Raw genomic sequence first — 23,432 nt, 5'->3', positions numbered from 1 at the left:
GATAAGCCTCTTGTGATAGAGAAATACCTTAAACTCTAAAAGAATGAGGAATTAATATAAATTTGGTTGTTAGAGAGTAAAAGAAGGGATTGAGCAATGTGTCAGAGTAGTAAAGAACTTCTAAAAACAGGAGTAACAGATTTTTACCATAAGTTATGAGCATTGCTGCAACATTATCCCCTCGCTACCCCTATTTTCAATAGTTTGCTCTATGCAAATGACTTTGTATGAGTCAGTGGAGGTGGGTGGGTGGTATGAATCAAGGAAAGGGCTGACTCCAAGTCTGGGCCTACATAGTAATAGAGGCAGCATGTATGGAATGGAATGGCAACGCAATCCCCAAACAATTAATTCTGCAGAGGCAGGAAATGAGATCTAAAATTGACGATGAATTTGCCCTTGGGGCTTTACCAAAAAAATTGAGGAAAACGCTGAACTTTAAACAAGTTAGGGAATGAGTCAATCTTGTGCAGCTGTAAAGAGCAGGGTGACCTCAGTTACATTATAGCACACAGTTTTATAGATAGATATTAAAAAGTACATCTTTCTAAAATACATGTGCTTGACACATTTAAAAGTGCAAATCCTTCTGAAAATATGTAATCTGATCCTGAACTCTGGACCTCAGGGTGGTTTCCCTGATACCTACATCCCTTCCTTAGTGACCTATACAATTCTCTGACCCCCTCCATCCAAGGACCTTCCACATCAGCAATCCCAGGATTCCCCGGGCTGGGTTCAGCTTAGCTTGTGGGCCCCATCCCTTTGGGCTATGAGCTTCAGGGCTACTGATTTCCTGGGGCATTGGGGCCCAGATCCTGTTCCCTGCTTCTCTGTCTTGAGCTGTGCACTGTGATGGGCTTCTTTCTTACCCAGTGATTGGCTGTTTGTCTGCTATTTTCTTCCCCTGATTCTAGTCCTCATCCAGTTTTACCTGTAGGATGCCCCAGTACTCCTCAGTCCCAGGCATAACAAATTCCATTTTTTCCTGGGTTGTTTTCATTGAAGATAATAAAAAGTTCCACTGGGTAAATGCTCTTCTGTTAGGGTCTGTCTTCTAAAATTTTCAAGTTATTTTTAGACATAAAATAATGTGACCTTATTTTATTTTTTGCTTGCTCTCTTGGCTTTCTTTTTCTTTTTTGGTACTAGGAGGGATTCTCTACCACTGAGCTACATCCCCAGTCCTTTTTACTTTATTTTGAGACAGAGTTTTTGCCGAGTTGTTGAGATTGGCGTTAAATATGTGTTCCTCCTGCCTCAGCTTCCCAAGTTGCTGGGATTACAGGCATGTGCCACTGTACCTGTCATTTATGTTTTCTTAAAATATCTTATTTTTATATGAAACAAAAGCAATCCTTCCTGGTTACCTTGTTGTATGCTAAGATTCTTCCCAATCAAACTCTGGTCTCCTACAAATAGAACGTTCATCTGCACCAAGAATCTGAAAGTATTGGTTTTCATTACTGCAGAAGAGGAATTTCCTCTGGTCTTCTGTATTCTAAACCTTGCAACTTCTTGAAAAGTTTCACAGAATGTCATCAACTTGTCTGTGTTTTGAGGACTACACTGGACACTGACCAAACTGTCATATCTAAATTTTGTATGTGCAATAAAAATAAATGGCATTATACCAAACTGTCTTTAAATGCTTTCCTTAGCATGAGGAAGTTCAGTGTATAAACTACTTATAGAACCTTGGCTGCATATCCAAACATTGTGGAGTTGTTTAAAAACTACAATTTTTTTAAATTTTAATTTTATATTTATTTATTTATTGGTTGGTTGATTGATTTCAGTACTGGCGATAGAACCCAAGTCCTCGAGTATGCTAGAAAGTGCTCTACCATCGAGCTATATGCCTAGTCCTAAAAATGCAAATTCTGAGGCTTCATCTAGGCCAATGGAGTCAGAACCTCTAAAGGAAGGGCCTGAGTTTTAATATGCTCTGTGCACAGTGGATCTTGATGGGCAGGTAAATTCCAAATGAATGGAAAGAAAAACACAAATACACAACTTCTGAGTCATTAGCTTCAGGTTTACCTATCTTAAGAATTAAGGCTTTCCCCCTCAACTTTATGGTGATTCATACCAAAACCAGTTTGTTTTCTCTCTCCTTTAGTCCTGGGATTTTGGTGAAAGCTAGGTCCTCTCTGGCTTATCTCAGGGAAAACCTCTGAGTTGAAATTGAAACTACTCACTTCCTAAATCACATGGTTATGGAGCTGTGAAATGATTCTACTTGCATAGCTTGCTATGTGACATATGTTTTGCTGTGATAAAAATATGGAATGTAACCCTCTTTTCCTCAAAAATGTTACATCAGAATGAGAAGTTATACTCCATATATGTATAATATGTCAAAATACGTCCTACTGTCATGTATAACTAAAAAGAACATATAAAAAATTTAATATATCACACTTTTTTCTTTTTCTTTTCTTTTTTTAGATAGAGTGTCGCTATATTGTCCATTTTGGTCTTGAATTTATAATCCTCCTGCCTCAACCTCCCAAGTAGCTGGGATAACAGGTATATACCACTGTGCCTGGTTACATCAGACCTTATAAGACCATATTCAAGTAATCAACCTCAATCACCAAACTCCAAAAACAAAGATAAGCCCAAGACTTTGACAGACAGGTTGAGAGCTTAGGCTGTGGCAGGGTTGCACACTGTCAGCCTTCAAGGTACTTTTTGCAACCTTGCCTGCCAACATGAGCAACACTCTCTAATATGCAAGGGCCATGCATGTAGTCACAGATCTCCATTGTGTTGGAAGGTACAACTCAAATTTCAATTAGACTTTACATACCTGGAGACCTGCTTCCACCCTAATTGTGCAATTATACTTTAATATTTGGACTCTAAACAAAATTGGAACTCATCCACTATATGGCTAGTATGTCTCCTCTCTCTTCCTTTGCTTTCCTTCTGTTTCTCCTCCCCTTCTCTGGCCCCCCCCTTCCTTCCTTCTCCACCCCCCCCCCCACTACCTCTTTCTCTCTCTCACTGTGGGTTGAACCCAGGGGCCCTCTACTGCTGAGTCACATCCACAGCCTTTTTTATTCTGAAACAATTCAGTAAGTTGCCTAAGCTAGTGTATCTTATTTATTTATTTGTTGATACTAGGGATTGAACCCCGGGGTGCCTTACGCCTGAGGTATACCCTCAGTTCTTTTTATTTTTTATTTTGATGCAGGGTCTTGCTAACTTGCTGAGGGTCTCACTAAATTGCTGAGGCTGGCCTGAAACTTGTGATCCTCCTGTCTTGGCCTCCTGAGTAGCTAGGATTAACGTCATGCACCACCACAACCTGTTTAGGGATCTCATTTATTGGTACAATTCCTCTTTCCTTCCCTTTCTTTGTTTTTCTTTTTGTGATGCTGGGAACCAAACCCAGAGACATCCCATTCTAGGCAACCCTGTATCACTGAGCTACACTCCCAACCTGAGTCTCCCAATCTTTCAGCATTGTGAAAAAGAAAAAACAAAAAACTCTTCATATAGCAATAAACCATGTGATTCATAAAATCATACTTTAACTGTCTCAGTATTTTAACCGTACAAAACAAATTTAGCTCATTTTCTCCTCCAAAAGCCCATGGCCTTTATCCTCTGGTCTTGTCTTTTACCTAGAGATGCCAATCAGTCTAAAGTCATGCTTCCTAATGAGCTCCATTAATTCCAGCTACCCAAGAGGCTGAGGTAGGAGGATCGGAAATTCAAAGTCATATTAGGAAATTTAGTGAGACCCTGTCTCAAAACCAAATAAAAAAGGTTGGGGATGTAGCTCAGTGGTGCTATACTTGCCTCGAATGTGTGAGGCCTTGGGTTCAATCCCAAGTACCACAAAATAAATAACTGTAAAGGATAAAAATGAATTCCAAGTACATCAGTCATTGCAAGTAAATGGTTTAGTGTAGTTTAGTGAACTTAGAAGGAAGAGATTGTCAGACAATAATAAATAAAATCCAGCTATGTGCTTTTTACAAGAGAAACATAGAGACAGGAAAAAGTTAAAAATGGAAGGACAGAAGAGGTGAAACCAGACAATTATTTACCAAAGAAAGTGCTTTAGTCAGCTTTTTCACCTTTGTGACTAAAAGATCAGACCAGCACAATTGTAGAGGAGAAAAAGTTTATTTGGGGGCTCATGGTTTCAGAGGTCTCAGTCCATAGACAGCAGCCTCCATTCCTCAGGGCTCAAGGTGAGGCAGAACATGAGGGTGGAAGAGTATGGTGACAGCTCCCATGATGATCAGAAAGCAGGAAGAGAGAGAGAGAGAGAGATCTCCATTTGCCAAATACAAATATGAACCCCAAAGCCACGCCCCCAATGCCCCACCTCCTCCAGTCACACCCCACCTGCCTCCAGTTACCACTCAGTTAATCCCATCAGGGTATTGATTCACTGATTGGGTTAAGTCTCTCACAACCCAATCATTTCCTCTCTAAACACCTCACATCCAAACCACAACAGAAAGCTAGTGTAGCTATGTTAGCTTCATCCCCAAAGGGTTGTTACCTGTGAAAGTGCTATTTAAGCTAAGAGGTGTCAAGCAGAGTTCCCGCTTGGTGAAGAATAGAGATTCCACAATTTGGAGGATGGTTCTCACTTTTCAACTTATCCATTCAATTCATTTAACTCATTAAATAAAGAAAATAAAGGCTGAGCTAACAAAGCTAAAACACAGTCCTTGCTTTTAAATGTACAATATTGTAGAGGATACAAACAAATAACTACACTAACAATTAAAGCCCAGTGGTCAGGGCTGTGACAGAGGGGTACAGGCAGAGTCTCAAGAATCTGAGATGGAGGAAGGAATTTTGAAGGGTATTTCATTCATTTACCTATTGAATGAATTTCCCTGATATCGATGCTGGCCTCCTACTCCTGATTCCTGACACTTGTGACTCTGAGGGGAAGAAGAGGTCATTTCCACAGGAGTAAGGTGGGCCATCACTCTTATTTGGTTGGGAAATCCAGCAAGTCATAGTCCAGGCTCAGATCAGCCTGCAGAAGGTCCAGTAAGAGATGAAGGATGGAAGGAAGAGAGGGAGGGAAATAGAAAATATTTGGAAGCCCAGAAAGATGCTTAGAAAGGCCATAACTCATATCAGTGGTGGGAAGGGGAGGCATTTGAGACAATAAGGGCAGAACTGGCAATATCAGGTATGGACCTATACTTAGGAGTCCTGGCATCTTGGGTCAGCTAAGTATCAGAGTTTAAGTGCAAGGCAGAGGGACGGTGGCTCAAGCAAGGTCGCTATCCAGTTACTAAGGGTGCGGGACAGGGGCATTGGGCAAAGGAAGACAGGCAATAAGGAGGGCGTGAGTTCCCCTAGGGGTTAACCTGAGCTTCTTTAATCTCTCCAAACGGAGGCCAGGGTTGGTCCAAGAGAACTTGCAGAGAGAAACCATCCTGCCCAATTATGGGAGAAAGAGTCTGAGCTGAGGAACCAGGTAGACTCTGACACCACCTTGAGAATCTCATCTCTTCAAGCTCCATGATTCTCCCTCCAAGCTCCTCTTTTTATGCCAGCGACTCTGGGAGAGGATACCCCACTGAATGGCTCTGTGGAGACCAATTAATTAATGTCTTCCTGCCTGTCAGAAAGAATCTACTAATTTGAAAGCACTGGCTACCTGGGAAAGAAAGAATATGAGGATGGATGGAGAAAGAGGCACTGAAAGGGAAAATTGAGGCCCAGACATACATTCAGCGACTTTTATTTTCTGATGATCAGCTCTGCCTATGGCATCCTAGAACCATTCAGGGGCCTCAGGACAGGCTCCACCCAGCCAAGAGCGATTGAACATAGCTGTACTGTATATAAAATGCCATGTAATGACTGATTGGGGTTAATCAAATATAATGCCCATCCTAGACCTATTAAATTGCACCACAAAAGAGGCTTTAATCAGTCTTTTATCAGCATGGTGCTCTGGACTAAGAAGACAGCTTTTGTTTGCCCATATAAGAGACAATGGGAGAGCCAGGATCAGCCTGCTCTCTGGAGTACAACAAGTGAATTGTCCACAAACAACAGATCATTCAAGGCCAAGGGAGAGGAAAGGCAGGAGGGGCTGCATGAATCTACAAAAGTGCTTACTGTTAATGGTCACAGCCCTGAGTGTTTAAATTCAGGCCACATTCCCGCTGGAGCTTCCAAAATATAGGGAGGAGAGAAACAAAAAGGAGTCCAGTGTGCTCCCTGTAAGTCTATCTGGCTTTGGCCCTCTGCAGGACATTCTTATTTGCTGCTTGCTGAAAGGGGGAAGGAAAACTGACCTTTGGTTCTCTCACTAAGCACAGCTCAGATCTCCCAGGGTTGGATGTACTTCAGACGGCCGGCTGTGGATTAGAGTTAGGTGCTTAGGATTTATGCCAAACTGCACCTGTTCCACTTGGGTTATGGAAGGGACGGACAGAGAAAGTTGACCAAAGTCAGCAGAGAAGAAAGAGAAAAGAGGGGGACCTTCTTTGACCCCAAATGTAATGACATTTCAACGATGCAAATCAATTTTGTTGTTTTCGGGTGGCAGGCTGAGACACACCCAGGTATAGAAACAATCACACACATTTAAAAATTCACCTTTTCTGCTTAGAATCAGAGAATGCTAAAGTTGAAAAAGTATTTCTTTTTGGTTCTGGGAATTTAACCCAGAGGCACTTTACCACTGAGCTGCCTTCCCACTCATTTTTTTTTTTTTTTAAGAGAGAGAGACAGAGAATTTTAATATTTATTTTTTAGTTTTCGGCGGACACAACATCTTTGTATGTGGTGCTAAGGATCGAACCCGGGCCGCACGCATGCCAGGCGAGCATGCAGGCGAGCTACCGCTTGAGCCACATCCCCAGCCCCTTCCCACTCATTTTTATTTTTTATTTTGACACAGGGCTAAATTGCTGAGGCTGGCCTTGAACTTGCAATCCTCCTGCCTCAGCTTCCTTCTGGGATTATAGGCATATTCTTAGATCATCTTTCTTCATATTGTTATGGTCTTCCAATGAGGGTGTGGATTTTAAAAAGGAAAAAAAAAGTCTGGGCTCAGTGGTGCACTTCTGTAATCCCAACAGCTCAGGAGGCTGAGCTAAGAGGATTACAAGTTCAACACCAGCCTCAGCAATTTAGAGAGGCCCTTGAGCAACTCAGGGAGACCCTGTCTCTAAATAAAATGCAAAAAAAAAAAAAAAGGGGGGGCTGGGAATGTGGCTCTGTGGTTAAGTGCCCCTGGGTTCAATCTCTAGTACAAAAAAAAAGAAAGAAAAAGAAAAGAAGAAGAAACCTGAGAAATACAGTCCCCTCCTAGAAGAGTACCTCAGATTCTGGTATGATTACAGAGCTGCCATGGGAATGTGTCATGTGTCACTGGGGGAAGAAAAATTGAGAATGACTGAGTTAGTTCCACCCAGGCATTTCATCTATGAGAACTTTCAAGAAAGAAAGTGGCCTCACTGATTTGGAAGCACCGAGCGGATCAGAGCCTCTATCTTGATATCAATGCCAAACCCAGGACACAGCCAATCACACCATGAAGCCTCACCCCTGAGCTTCCTTGGGAAGAGGCAACTCCTGAAACACTGTGAGCATATATATCATCAGCCATCCTCAATAATAAGTCACCCAATAGTGGCCAAATCTTTGAGCTCATCGCTGCTCGTCTTCAGAGTGTAGATTTTTTTTTGGTGAGCCAACATTTTCCTTTCTGCTCTAGAAGGAATTTTGCTTGAGGCTCTTTAAGGAATAAGAGAAGGATGGATGGATGGAATTAGATTGACTGGAAATGGAGAAAGCTTTCCTGGCCAGACTAGATCGGTGGCCCTGACTCCAGTTCCAAGAAAAGGCAGGAGTGCCGCTGCCTGATTTGGTCTTGCTCACAGCTGCACTCAAACGTGTGGGGGCTGATAATGACACAGGACCTCCTTATGATCAGGTGGGAGAGACACCTGGGATGATTCCATTTATGGAAAAATTGCCGGGATGTAGGTGTCTGAAAATAAAAGGAATCAATGCCTCATCTGAATGGCCATTCAGGCTAGGATGGGAGGGAGATAAGAAAAGGAGGAGGGAAGAATGAAAGTCCTCTGTGGGTTGTGAGGAGGGCCAGCAGTCAGAGGCCTGCCATTCTCGTTTGTCATCCAGTGTTGCTGACCCGTGCTTTGAAATGGTTCAGCTTCCCCAAAGATATTCTGAGCTATAATTGCAGATTTCCATTTTAGGTTCTTGTTCTCTCCCATTCTGCTCTGGACAATCAATTCGAAATCCCTCCTCAGGCATTGTGCAAAATGCTTTTTGCAGGGTTGATGGAGGATCTGTGTAGTGGCCCATGTGAATGTATCAATTTTTTTTTCCTGCATGTAAATGGGAGTGGTTATAGCAAAGTGATTATTAACTAAATTATATCAACAAATTGGGCTGGCGGGGCTTAGTGACATACCCCCTGGATAATAAGTTCTTTGTAAATTATATTAATTATGACTTTGCACTGCAGTAATGAAACTAGAAGCTTTCTAGTTTCTTGCAGGCTTCAGTAGTAATCCTGCCTCAGGTTTTTTTACTTATTTACTTATGTTTCTGGCAATTAAGCTCTACTCCAAAACGTACAAATGATTTCCTTTTTTAAAATTGTTGAGAGGAGTATCATATAAAACCTGCTGTTACTGAAAATATGATCTTGTAAAATAAATAAAGGGGAAACTCTCCTATTCATGAGATCAGCAAGAAGTTATTATTAAAAATCTTACTAAAGAAAACCGTGCTTATTGATTCTATTTTTTTTCCTCTTTCTTAAAAAAAATGGAGTCCTTCCCTTTGAATTAGTTTTAACTGAAAAGTAGGAAAACAAAAAAATATGTTGATGGTCTTGACTATGGTTGTTCAATAGGAAAAAAATATATAGAAATAAAAGGAATTACCCCATGTACGTATTCCCTCGAAAGGAACAATGAGCTGCCAGGTTTACCTGTTTGAAGCTGCAGTGTGGCTCTAAGCACATTGATGTCCCTCAGCTAAGTGTCCCCATGTCTTACTCTGCATTTGTGCCCTGCACTTTTCCAGGCCACCAGGACTTCCCTCTTTCCAGGCCCTTGCTATCTTTTTTTTTTTTTTTAAAGACAGAGAGAGAGAGAGAGAGAGAGAGAATTTTAATATTTATTTTTTAGTTCTCGGCGGACACAACATCTTTGTTGGTATGTGGTGCTGAGGATCCAACCCGGGCCACACGCATGCCAGGCGAGCGCGCTACCGCCTGAGCCACATTCCCAGCCCTCTTCCTTCCTTCCTTCCTTCCTTCCTTCCTTCCTTCCTTCCTTCCTTCCTTCCTTCCTTCCTTCCTTCCTTCCTTTCTAGTGGTAGTGGGGCTTGAACCAAGGACCTCACACAGTAGACAAGCACTCCACTGCTGAGGAGCTACATCCCCCACCCTTTTATTTTGAGACACAGTCTCACTAAGTTTCTCAGGCTGGCCTTGAACTCGCCATCCTCCTGTCTCAGCCCCAAGTAGCTGGGATTATAAACTGTGCTTTAACATCAGATTTCTTGCCACCTCTTTACCTCAGCCGGTCAGGAATAACTCTGTCTCCCTCCAGGAACCAATATTGACCTGAAGTCAGGCTGACCTGATTTCAATCTATTAGGTAGAACGGCATGAATCTGCTGTTTTTATCCACCTGAGAGGGTCAGATATTGGGAGTGGTTATGGCAAAGTGATTATTGGTCAAATACTGGTTATTTCCTACAGTTCAGCATAATGTCAATTTCTCATTATCTCTCAGATTATGTATTTTAAATTCTTGCTTATTTATGGCTCTTATTAGTCACCATTTACTGTGGCATACTGTGACTTGAAGAAGCAGCAGTGGTGTCTCATTTCAAGTTAGTTTTTATCAAAACTCTTTTGAGGCTCCTCTCTTCCTCCCAGGCACTGCTTTTGTAATTGGGAATATCTGGGGAAAGGCAGGTCCCAGGGCAAGGGGGCAGACGTAGGAAGAGATGACCGCCAAGTGACACCATGGAAAAGAGAACTTGGCCTCTCACACGGTGGTCCTCGCCTTCAATGCCAGAGGCTCAAGAGGTTGAGGCAAGAAGGATCACAATGAGTTTAGAACCAGCCTCAACAACTTAGCGACACTCCTTCTCTAAATAAAATATTTTAAAAGCTGGGGACGTGGCTCAGTGGTTAAGTGCCCCCGAGTTCAATCCCTGATACTAAAAAAAAAAAAAAAAAAAAAAAAAGGAATTTGGCAGGACATCCCCTGTATAGGATAACATAGAGTAGGAGGTTGGGAGCTCAGGGGAAGAAGAGGGGTGCTTTTCCCCAGAAGAGGCAACTTCATTAGGTCTGGAAGGACAACTTGGTGGGGGACCCTCTGGGCTGAGTTCAGAGATCCTCAGGCTGTTAAGGTATGAGATTGTGAGCACCACCATAAGATAAAGTGGGGCAGAGCTGGCTTTTGTAAGGGGGTTGCTCTTTAGCATGTGCAAGACCCTTCCCAGCACCACAAAACAAAAAATAAAATAAAATATGTCACTAGGATTCCTCCGAGGATCTGCAGGTGAGGAGCCCTGACATTCCTTATCTCCCCCAAACATCTGGTGGCAGGATCACTCTGTGGAGGACCTTGTTAAAGAGTAGGGGACATCCTGGAAGACAATGGGGAGCTACTGAAGGATCTTAGGAAAGTGACATCATTAGATTTGTCTCTTAATAAAAGCACCCAAGGGCTGTCTGGAAGATGGATCAAAGGCGCTTGTGTTAGATGGCAGAAAAGCCAATTAGGAAGCTATTTTAATAATTTAGAAGAGAGCCAAGAGTCTGAACAGGGCAGAGTTCATGAAGACAGAGTTGACCCAGCCTTAGTTAGCAAAAGTCTCTGGGGAGAATTGCCCAGGAGGCCTGGTCCTCCTGTCCCTAACCCTATCCTCACGGGGTGGCAAATACTTTCAAAATTAGATTTCCCATCTGGGAAGATCTTGAATTTGTCACATGACCAGAGGCCTGTCACCCCACCCCACAGGGATAGCCACAGCACTGGATGTCCACTCAGAGCTGGTTGTCCTGCTCCTTCCTATCATATGCTTCAATTTTTTTTTTCTTTAATAGATCAGTTCTCTGCTGGGCATAAGGTCTAGTTCTGAATCCTGGCCTCCAAGTCCAGAGCTCTGTACTTTTCTTTTCTTTATTTTTTATTGGTTCTTTTTAGTTATACATAACATTAGGATTCATTTTGACATAAAAGCCTGAAAATAATTTGCTCTAATTCAGTCCCCAAGATTTCCCCTTTCCCTCCCCTCCTCCTCCTTCTCTCTGTTCCCTTCTCTCTGCTCTACTGATCTTTCTGCTGTTTAACTTTTTTTTTTCCAGTTAGTGTCTTGTGCATGTACACAATGGTGAGATTCACTGTGGTATATTCATGTATGTTCACAGGATCCAGCTATCCCACTCCTTGGTATAAATCCAAAAGATCTAAAGTCACTATACTATGGTGATAGTCACATTAATGCTTACCGCAGCACAATTCACAATAGTCTAACTATGGAGTGAACCAAGGTGCTCTGTACCTTCTTAATACCTGCCATACCATTTCTGTTCTTCCATTCCTTGAACTGAGCCATGCACTCTCCGTCCTCCTGGGAAAAACTATCCATCTCGTTCATGTTTTGAAGTAGTGCAGAAATCTGCTCCTCAGTCAACTTTCGCTGGCTGCCCCTCTCTGTTCCCCCAAACTCAATGACTCTCTCATGGCGTCTATGTTTTGCACATGAGTTTATTATTGGTTGCATTATTCCCTATAATATTTATTTGTGTATGTGTTTTTCCATCCACCTCCTCCACACCTGAGATCCTTGAGTTTAGGACTATGTCTCATATTGTCGTTTCATTAAACAGAGATGAGTGGGGAGAGAGAAAGGGAGAGAGAAGGGAAACTGTATGGAAATGGAAGGAGACCCTCATTGTTACACAAAATTACATATAAGAGTTTGTGAGGGGAAAGGGGAAAAAAACAAGGGAGAGAATTGAATAACAGCAGATGGGGTAGAGAGGGAAGATGAGCGGGAAGGGGAGGGGGGACAGTAGGGGATAGGAAAGGTAGCAGAATACAACAGTCACTAATATGGTATTATGTAAAAATGTGGATGTGTAACCGATGTGATTCTGCAACTTGTATTTGGGGTAAAAATGGGAGTTCATAACCCACTTGAATCAAATGTATGAAAGATGATATGTCATGAGCTTTGTAATGTTTTGAACAACTAATAAAAAAACAAAGAGATTGAAAAAAACCACACAACCGAGCATATGAGATTACCCAAAGTTTTGCTGAGAATGGGTTTTCACAGTCTGGTTGGGGGTACAGTAGGGGCCATGGAGCCCCCCAAGAGAGTGAGGGAAGACCCCAGCCTTGGGAGGCTGAAAGCAACTGAAACAACTCCACTGGTTCAAGGAGGACTTAGTTCTTTATGCAGCAACTAAAATATTTCAAATCTACTGCCAGAGAGAGCTTCTGTCACAGCTCTTCATGTCACCAGGAGGGAAATATGGGCTCCTCCTGGAGTTCCTGATTCCAAATCTGTTGCTACATTTAAAAAGTAATGTTAATAGATACAATAAGATGGGATCCTACCCAGTCACTTTGCTGTCTGTAGGAAAAACCTTGGCTCTGGAAAAGAGACTGCCTGGTAGGAAACCAGAGACGTAGAAATATGTTTTGGGAATCATGTTCCTGGCCTGAAACGGATCTCTCATTAGGGAGGGTTGGGTGAGGCCAAGGTTCCCAAGTGGCGGATGGGGGAGAAGCCAAGTTGTTTGTTTTTCTGCTGTTTCAGTCGGGGCAATAGGGCATTCGGGAAAGGGGCATTGGAGTTTCTGCCACCTCTTCCAAGGGAAAAGGGAGACCAGGTGGGTGTCTCCTCCATAGAACAGAGGGGTGGGCCTTCCCTAGGACAAGCCCTCTTTGAAACTGTGGAGAAGCTTCCTGTTGGCACTTCTAAGGAGCCCCCCTCAGCTCTCGGTGCCCCAAACTACAGTCACAAAAGAACATAAAAATACAATAAGATGGAATCCTACCAAGGTCACATTGCCACAGGAAAACACTGGCTCTGGGAAAGGGGTTGCCTGGTAGGAGACAGAAGACACAGACATACGTCCCTTCAGAAGGAGCAAGACCCTGATAACTTTGACTTTGGACTTTTAGTCCCTGGAACTGTATTAGCATAGATATGTGTATACATCTATATACGTATCTCTATATTTTTTTAAGCCAACCAGCTTGTGGTACTTTTTGATGGCCATCTTAAAAAAACAAATACAAGTGTTTTCATACACATTAACCACTTTTTTTTTTCTTTTTTCTTTCTGGTTTTGCATTTCTCAGTACTTGCCAAAGTTCTTGGCAGCCCAATAGGAGATCAATTAACACAAATTGAAGGAATGAGCAAACTGTTCTATATGCCCAATCTATTTACATAAATGTATATTGATATATACTTTCTGATCTATTTCAATTGTTTACTCTTCCAAAGGGTATGTGAATCCAAGCATGTGGGCTGAATAAATAATGTTTATCGTGTAAGGGTGTATCTTTTACTAACCTTCATACAAATAAAATTAACTGCCAATAATTTTTGCCAAAAAACAATAATAATAAAGTCAAAATAGAGTTAACATTTGCTAATAGCCAAATGTGAAGAGTTACAAAAGGAAGGCTCTGTTTTCTTCCCCACGTTCTCTCTGAAGCTGTCAAAATCGTTTGGTCATGACAACAGAGTATTGAAGCCTCTGCCCAGCTAAATACTCAACTATAGATTCTGGTCTGGATGACAGTCAGTATCATTGACCTGGAAAGAAGGACAATGAAGGATGCGATTCATTTCCTGGGTATATCTCTGTTGTGATGTAGAAGTTGCCTCATATTTGTGAAACACGAGTTTGAATCATAAAATCTTCATTTTTTTTCCAAATGCCATTCTGTGCTGCTTTCCTCTCCTCGTTGTTGAAGTTAATTAATGAATTTGTCCTCAGTACAGTGTTTCTCAAAGTGCACACTATGAATCGCCTGTGATTAAAACAGCATGTGGTATAGATGCCGAAAGAGACAGAGGAGTATCACAGAAAAGAATTCATAAGTCCAAGTCCATATGGAAATCTAGATAAAAAAAAAATCTAGATTTAAAAAAAGGGCAATTTAAGGCATGGGTGGTGATGGGGTGTCATAGAATAATCAATAAATGGTATTTGGAAACTGGGTAGCCATCTGAGAAGAAGTTGGAATCAAAGTCTACATCTTATACTAGAATAAATTCTACATGGATCAAAGTTTTATTTATTTATTTTTCAATTTGTTAAGTTACTTGTATAAGTCGGCTTTTTCACCACTGTGACTTAAAAACCTGACCAGCACAATTGTAGATTGAGGAAAAGTTTATTTGAGGGCTCAGTTTCAGGGGTCTCAGTCCATAGAACTCCAGCACCATGCCTTGGGGCTCCAGGTAAGGCTGAACATCAGGGCAGAAGAGTGTGGTGGATGGAAATGGTTCACATAATGATCAGGAAGCAGAGGGTGAGACTCCACATGCCAGATACAAAATATATACCCCAAAGCCACACCCCCATGGCCCACCTCCTCCAGCCACACCCTAACCACCTTCAGTTGCCACTCACTTAATCCTACCAGGCGATTAATTTGCTGCTTGAGTTAAGACTCTCACAATGTAACCATTTCTCCTCTGAATTTTCTTTTTTCTTTTTTTTTTTCTCCTCTGAATTTTCTTGCATTGTCTCACAAGTGAACTTTTGAGGGACACCTCACATCCAAACCATAACAGTACTAGAAGAATCTATGGGATAATTTTTCATAATCTTAGTGTGAAGAAGACCTTTCTAAGAATGACATAAATCCTAGAAGTCATTAAACAAAATGTTAATGAATTCGATAATAAAAAAAATTACATTTTTAGTTGTCGATGGACCTTTATTTAATTTATTTATATTTGGTGCTGAGATTTGAATCCAGGGTCTTACACATGCCAGGCAAGTGCTCTACACTGAGCCACAACCCCAGACCCGCAATAACAAAATTTTTATTCAAAGTACTACCCTGCAAAAGCATAAAAAAAATAACAGGCTGGGAAAAATATTTGCAACTCACATCACAGCTGAAGGCTTAATTTCCCTAATATATAAAGAGTGCCTAGAATCCAATAAAATAATTATCAAAAGATTCTCTAGAGAAGACTCTCACAACCTAACCATTTCTCTGTATGACTAACTGTCTGTAATCCCAGAGACTCGGGAGATTGAGGCAGGAGATTGCAAGTTTGAGACCAAACTCAGCAATTTAGCAAGACCCTGCTTCAAAATAAAACATTAAAAGGGAACTAGGGTGTGGCTCAGTTGTTAAGAACCCCTGGGTTTAATCCCAGGTACCAAAAAAAGGTTCATTAGAAAAATGGCAAATGACAACGAGTGGATGTCACAAAAAGAAAATATGACTCAAATATTTAAACATGCTCATCCTTTTCTATATGGTAAAAGAAATGTAAATTTAAACATCATTGTGATGTTATCTTTTATCTACCATATTGGTATAGTTAAAAAGACTAAGAATACACTTTCTTGAGTAAAGTTTACAGGAAAATGACACACTGGTAGTTATATTCATATAACTATAACTATTCATATAACTTCTGTGAAGGGCAATATGGTCATATCTACCAAAGTAACTCTCATTTATCTCAATAATTCTACTTCCAAGAATTTACCCAGATATAGTTACTCTGTGTGGAATAACATGTACAGGTTACTCATTGCTACATTGTTTATAGTTGGGAGAAATTAGGAATAACATATGTGTCCATCTGTAGCAGATAGCTAAATGAAGGATGTTATACTTCCACAATGGAATACTATGTAGCCATTAAAAAATAATGAGAAATCTTTATATACTGGTACTACATTATCTGAAAGAAACTAAGTGAGTGGGAAATAAAGCTTGAGAAAAGTGTGTATGACATGCTCCCATATGAATGAAAAGAAGAAAATATGTATGCAATTTTTGCTTAATGAGCATAAAATATTTCTGGGAAAATACACAAGAACATGTCAGATTCTTATGCTACAATCCCTACCTCATACTTACTGAGTCATCGAGTCTGCAGAACTGGTTTTGAACCTCACTGAAGTTGAATAACTACGGACCTAGGGCAGAACAATTGGAGAAGGACATTAAGATCCTCACCCCTTTATTCTAATAACTAGTTCCCTATGCTTATTACCCCAACTTTGTCTCAGTAAACTACTTAGTTCCATTGCTTCCAACCTCTCCTTCCAGGGACAAGGGGTCCCAGGGTCAGGGAGTCCAGAACCAGGATGGACTTAACCATGCCCGAAGCTGGCCAACAGTTTCCTCCCCACCTTTGAGATGGGCATTCTGGAAAGAGAGGCAAAACTCAATGGGCAGTTCAAGAGAGCAAGTTGGATGCAAAACCAGAGCCCTGAGGTTTGTGTTGACAACAAAGTGCAGGAGATAAGGAGGAGCCAGTTTGGAGAAGGAAGGGCCAAAGATGTCACCTGAGGCAATGGAACTGGAGAAGCCTTTCAGGAGAGCCAGAAACTGAGCCTCTGGTTGGGAAACCAGTAGGAAACAAGTTCAGGTTTCTGATTTTTCCAGAGCTGAAGTTTGGTCTTCTCTTTCCAAGCACTACTGCCATCACCAAAACCCACACCTGTACTGAGTCATATCACAGGGCTTCTCCCCGAACCCCCATCTCAGCCTTTCCTGCCTAAACATCCGAAGGCCTCTTGTTATAACCAGTCACAAAGCCCACGCCTGTTCCTCCAGTCCCCAGCGCTCTATGGCCATATTCTGAGGACACCTGGGCAGGACTGGACTTAACTTCTAGAACCAGAAGCTTTCTCTATTCTCCAGGGTCCTTACTCCCTTGGCAAGCTCTAGTTCCTAGATCTCTGCTCCCACTTCAGCACGGTTATACCAGAAAGCCAAGACCCCATCATAAGCTGGGGGTGTGGAATTCACATCTCAAGAGAGATGGCAGCTTCTGCCTGGAGCAACTTGGTCTGCAAACAGGGTTAACCTGAAACTAGATAAGAAGGGAAGAAATCATATTCGCTACAGGTTTAATTCCTAGTGGTGGACACCAATGGCACAAATGTTTGCACAATCAGGTTTGTACTGAAAGGGTAAAGTTTCTAAGCTGCAAAGCCTGAGTTAAAATGTAAAAGACCGGGCATTGTAAAGTTTCTCTTTTTTTTTTTTTTAAAGAGAGAGTGAGAGAGAGAAAAAGAGAGAGAGAGAGAGATAATTTTTTAATATTTATTTTTTAGTTCTCGGCGGACACAACATCTTTGTTGGTATGTGGTGCTGAGGATCGAACCCGGGCCACCCGCATGCCAGGAAGCGCGTTACCGCTTGAGCCACATCCCCAGCCCCACTGTAAAGTTTCTAAGCTGCAAGGCCTGAGTTAAAAAGTGAAGGACCAGGTATTGTTAAATTCCTCTGCCACACCCAGAACCTGAAATTCCTGAGGCAGTTAAGACAACGCCCTACTGGCCATTTAGCCTAGGGACCTGTGCAGCTTGTCACGTAGGCATACAGGGCCCAAACCAATCAGTTTGAATGTGTACCCTGCTTAGGAGTGACCAATCACCCCCGCCCGACCTGTTCCTGCTAATGAATGTGCTAATCATGTATGAGAGTTGTTGTTCAATTTTCCCACGCCTCATGCTGATTTGTTCTGATGTATACAAAGCCCCCGCCCTCCCCCAAAAGTGTACTTAAGCACTGCTTAGCCTCTGCTCTGGGCTCTGGGCTGCTCTCTCTTCTTGAGTGAGCCTGGAGCCTCAGTGTGCTGAATTGGATCCTCAATAAATCCCCTTCTTCAATTGCATGAGTCAGTCTCTTGGTGGTCTCTTCCTCCGAATTTTCGCCAGACCCTTACAGTACAAGTACAGGCCCTGTAATCAGGTATCAGAAAAAAAAAATAGGTAGACAAGTGGGTTAAGGGGTAACCGTTATAAGAAGTCCTGTAATATGTAAATCTTATTATAAAGTGAAGTCAGCCCCAGACCACTCTTGGCCAAAGTAGGTGTGGTATTGGAGTATGTTCGAATCTTCTCACTTGGTTGAGCAACCATAGGTAGCCAGTTAGGGAGCTAGAGAATTGCAGAATATTCCAAGCCTATGATAAGTATGTGTGCAGCATGGTGTGGTGGGAGGGCACTGGACTAGGTGCTGGTAGACCCGAGGATTGGTTCTAAAGTCCTCTCTATCTATGCTCCTTGTTCCAATGAGTTCCTCTCCTACCCCAAACCTTGCCCAATGTGGCCTCCTTTTTCTCCACATAGCCTCTCTGGTTCCAGGAACTGGTTCTACATGCACCTTCCACCTAATCCTTGTGGTCTAGAGCAACTTGGCCCTTTCAGTCTATTTGGGAGCAGAGCACTCTCAGCATTATGGGAGATTTTGCCATTAGCAATTTTGGCAACACTTGAATCCCCGAGAGTGAACAACCTTGTGTCCTTATCAGCTGAGTTCAAACTATGAAGTGTTTAATTTCCAAAGGGAATCTTGGCCCGTTTTGGGCCTATAGAAACTTCTAACTAAGAAGAGGGAACCGATTCTCTACATATGAATTGTCCTGATCATATTAATATGAGGTATTTTTGATCCATTTTTTTAATGAAGCAGAAACTTCTTTTAAAAAGAGGAATAAACATCACATTGGCCTTTGAAGACTTTATTTGTCCCCAGTTTTGAAGATCCTCTTCCCACATTATAGTTTAAAAACCGTTTTCCACTTTTTCTAGGGAAGGAGTCCTTACCATGGTTGCTCACAAAATGTCAGCAATTGTGAGTGAATGTTAGCAAAGTAGCTGTTTTCTGCTTCAGATAAACCCTGCCTGATCTCTTCTCTCCTTTCTCCCCACATTGTGAGGCAAATTTCTTAAAAAAAAAAATCAGAATTCTTATTCTAAGAAAAGAAGGATTCAGAATTTCTTAAACATCTGATACATTTAAAAATCTCCTAGAGACTCATTTAGTATTCAAGTGTTGAGGATTTTTTCCTGCCAAAATGTCTTAATTCATCTCCCTACTGACCAGTCTCTCTCAAGAAGTGACTTTTATTATTTCAAAGTAATTTTCATGATTTCACTGCCTGCCTTAGAAACCTCGAAGAGTGTGTCACATCCTACAGGGCAAAGTCAAGTCCCTCACCCTGGCATTCAAAGCCCTCAGACTTGGTTGTTATTGTTGTTGTTGTTCTTCTGTGTTGGGGATCAAACCCAGGGCTTCGCACTTGAGAGGCAAACATTCTACCACTGAGCCACACCCCCAGCCCCAGGTCTTGTTTCCTACTAGTACTCTAAAGGAACTCTTAGTTCAAGTCAGAGAGAGATGTCATTGCTTCTACAAAATATCTGACATATTTCTGATACCTCTCATTTCTCCTTTTTTTTTTTCTGTTTACCCAAAGTTGTAACTAAGTATCTCACTCCAGTCCTACTGCTTCCAGAATTGAAAGCCACAGAGCCAGCAAGCTCTCTCTTCCTGTTATATGAAATCTATTCCTACCTACTTCCCTATGAAATCTATGCCTACTGACTTCTCTATTTGGCATGTTGTCTTTTAACAGACCTTGTTGTTTTTTTTTTTTTTTTTTTTGTATCAGGAATTGAAGGGTGCTCTTTTTATGCTTTATTTTGAGACAGGGTCTCACTAAAGTTGCTAGGGCCTCATTAAGTTGCTGAGGCAGGCTTTGGACTTGCAATCCTCTTGCCTCGGCCTCCCAACAGACCTTGTATTTTTGACTTGTTTTTCTGCTCCACTTATGTACATATTTACATTTTCATGTTTGGTGTTTGAGATCAAGGATCATGTCTGTGATATTTTCTCATTTCAATTGATTGACAGTTAAAAGATAAAAACCCTTTGCTTTTCTCATAACCTTCCCTACTTGTTTTTTTTTTTTTTTTTTTTCATGAACCATTTTTGTTCCAAAAGGCCAATATTTTTCTTTCTGGTTGAAACTTGTTTGGAATTCCAAGTCTTAGCACTGGAAGGGATCTCTCCAAGACAGGGAAGCTTTCTCTCTTGGCACCCTGGGATGCCTCTCCATGATTTCCACCTTTCATCTGTCAAGGTCTTCTCCATGAGCATGCGCTTAAGCACTCTGGCTCACTGTGAACAAATACAAAAAGCCTTCCCTAGGGTCACCTTCCCACAAAATGGGCAGGTTTTGCTAAACTACTAAGGGAAGCCAAAAGGGAAATAAACACAAAGAAAAAAAAATTGAAAACAGACTTCTCCATTATAAATGTGGAGTACTTCTAGCCTGAGCTTAAGCCCAAGGTTCTCAGACCTGTTCTATTCCACAAGCCAACTACATTACCTACCATCTGCTCCCAAATAAAGACAGCACAAGTTTTAGGCATAAAGACTTGGGTTTATCTTTCCCAGTCCCCAAGTTGTCTCAAGCTGAAGAGTACGTAGCATTTTACAGCCTGCTACTTACTCGTTGGCCATATGCCCTGTATTCTTTCTTTCCCCAAAGTGTTCATCTATAAAATGAGGAGAGTTATAAAGTTGAGGTGAGGATTGACCTAGGCAAAGCCGTGAGCATATGGAAAGCACTTGACAAACACTGTTCATTATTACTGCATGGGTGAGACTGGCCCAGCCAGGCAGTGGATTGGGGTGGAGAGTGAGTGGGGAGAAGAAGAAAGAGAGGTCTCAACTTCAACCCCAACACCCATACCACCCACCTAAGCCCTGTCCATCTTCTTTTTCTAGTTTCTTCATTGGAAGACATGCTTCTCAGGCACAAGGGCTATCTTCAGGAGCACAGGTTCACTCATTCAGCCCAAACAACAATTCTGGCTCAGCACTGTGCAGTAATTGTCATACTCAGCAGGGCCACAGAAAGCCCATTCTTTATGGCTCTCCTCTACAGCCCCATAGCCTCACCATTTTTCCATGTGTTACAGTCATGCTCCCTCTCCTTGTCTACAATTGTTCTGCCGCATCCAGTTGCTCTTAACTCAAGATGGAAAACACCGAGCCTCTCTGCTTTACTCTTGAAGAGCATCTGACATCGTTCAAACAGATCACCTCTTTTTAAAAAAAAAAAAAAAAAACCTTTTTGGGGGTGGTACCAGGGATTGAACTCGGCCATTCGATCACTGAGCCACATCCCAGCCCCATTTTGCATTTTATTTAGAGACAGGGTCTCACAGAGCTGTTTAGTACCTCACCATTGCTGAGGCTGGCTTTGAACTCGCCATCCTCCTGCTTCAGCCTCCCGAGCTGCTGATATAAAGGAGTGTTGCCACCGCACCTGGCTGAAACAAACAAATAAACCATTTTTAGTTGTAGATGGACACAATACTTTTTTAGTTGTAGGTGGGCACAATTATTTATTTATTTGTTTGTTTTTCTGTGATGCTGAGGATTGAACCCAGTGCCTTACATGTACTAGGCAAGTGCTCTGCCACTGAGCTACAACCCTAGCTCTCACAGATCACCTGTTGACCTTAATAAAATTCTTTATCCTCTCTGGGCCTCAGTTTCCTCACCTGTGGGAAAGTGGATTTGACTCTCTAAGGTCAGATGATCTCTATAGTCCTTTTCGACTGTAACATTCTCCGTTACCACAGTAGAGAGGCATTGGGACTGATAGGGAGACTAGAGCCTTTCTGTGGAAGTTCTGAGTTCTGGACCACAGCACTCACTCAGTCTCACACTTAGCAGGGAGCCACAGGAGGGAGTTGAGCAAGGAAATGAGGTGATTGGCTTTTTTTTTTTTTTCTAATGTGCTACTGGAGATGGAACCCAGGGTTGTCCTACCACTGAACTATGTCACCAACCCTTTTTTATTTTGAGACAGAGTCTCCCTATGTTGCCCCAGGGTTGGCCTCCAACTTGCAATCCTCTTGCCTCAGCCTCTTCAGTAGCCGAGATTACAGGGTGTGTGCCACGGTGCCTAGTTAACTTTCGACTTCTTAAGATCCCTTATATGAATGTGTGTTGTGGGAAGAAGTCTCCTCATGTTCAACCACTCTTAACTAGAAATTATTGAGACAGCAGTTGTAATTTACATTTTTTTCAATGCCTGGGATTGAACCCAAGGCCTCAAGCATGTTAGGCAAGCACTCTACCTCTGCACTACACCCAGTGGCCTTCAGCTGTAATTTAGATACTGAAAAAGGGGACAGAGATCCTCAAGCTTTGGAGGAACATTAGATGATGATATTTAGCCAAAAAATGGGAATGGGCACTGCAGAAGCCATCAAAAAAGGATGAATGAAGAAAATTTAATTCACTTAAACATAAAACTATGAATAAATAAATTGTGAGAACTACGGTTTTAGCCAGAATTGTATGTGGTATGGTAAGTGGCAACAAAAATCAAGAAGATGGTGGTAGAAGGGTAAATTTGTGAAATTCTCATCCTGTTCACATTGAGTTAACTGATATAGTAAACAATGGAATTAAATTTTTAACACGGTCATAATTCCTAGTGTTTCTCATAATTTTTTTTGAAAAAATTTAGGAACTCAGAACTTTCATAGGGAAAAATATTTTTCTAAGGTTCAATTCTTATCATTTCTTTTCAATTTCCTTTTCCTCTGTTATATGCAAATATAAAGCTTTGGTTTTTGTTTTAAAGTAGCATGTAGAATATGATTCTTATTTATTTATTTATTTATTTATTTTGAGAGAGAGAGAGAATTTTAATTTTTTTTTTTTAAAGTTTTTGGCGGACACAACATCTTTGTTTGTATGTGGTGCTGAGGATCGAACCCAGGCCGCACGCATGCCAGGCGAGTGTACTACCGCTTGAGCCACATCCCCAGCCCCATGATTCTTATTTTTTTGCCTGCCAATCTTTCTTTCTCTCGTTTTACCTACATTTACCCATCTATTTACCTATTTATCTTTCTATGTCTTAGATGCACATGGTATGTTTCAACAGATCTTCAAAAATTGTCATTTGTTGTGGGCCTAAATGATGGAATATATTTTTTCACTTCTGTGTTTTAAGAAGGGTCATATATAATTTTATTTTATAGTACTGGAGTCAAACCTAGGGCCTTATGCATGTTAGGCAAGCACTCTACCACTAAGCTATATCCAAGCTGGTTTTCCACTCCCTAGAGAAAGAGTCTCATTAGTAGGTTGCCCAGGTTGGCCTTAAGTTTGTGATCCTCCTGAGTAACTAGGATTACAGGCACGTGCCACTGCACCCAGCTAGGTCATGTATAATTTTGATAGAATATATCGAGGATAACAGATTGAGTTGGTGTAGTATATTCTTGGTTATCAAAAAATACTCATGTAGCTTCGGGATTTTGAATTGGTGAATATTCATGATGTGTGGAAAAGCATGATACACACCACAATTTCAAT

The 23,432-nt window shown here is 41.6% G+C and overlaps 1 protein-coding gene across 1 annotated transcript in view; it reads right to left on the bottom strand.

The window, feature by feature from the left end:
- The window catches only part of LOC308632146 (uncharacterized protein), a 109,713-nt gene that overhangs the window by 6,270 nt on the left and 80,011 nt on the right, over positions 1–23,432 (bottom strand). The window contains exon 4 of the mRNA XM_081263934.1: positions 21,273–21,364. Within this exon, the coding sequence (XP_081120060.1) occupies positions 21,273–21,364 (92 nt within the window). The remainder of the gene's footprint in view (positions 1–21,272; positions 21,365–23,432) is intronic.

Source organism: Spermophilus citellus (genome assembly GCF_964194105.1).
Source record: "Spermophilus citellus genome assembly, chromosome: 13".
Classification (NCBI taxonomy): Eukaryota; Metazoa; Chordata; class Mammalia; order Rodentia; family Sciuridae; genus Spermophilus; species Spermophilus citellus.
Note: the sequence above shows the minus strand (reverse complement) of the source record. Positions and strands in the feature narration are given on the sequence as shown.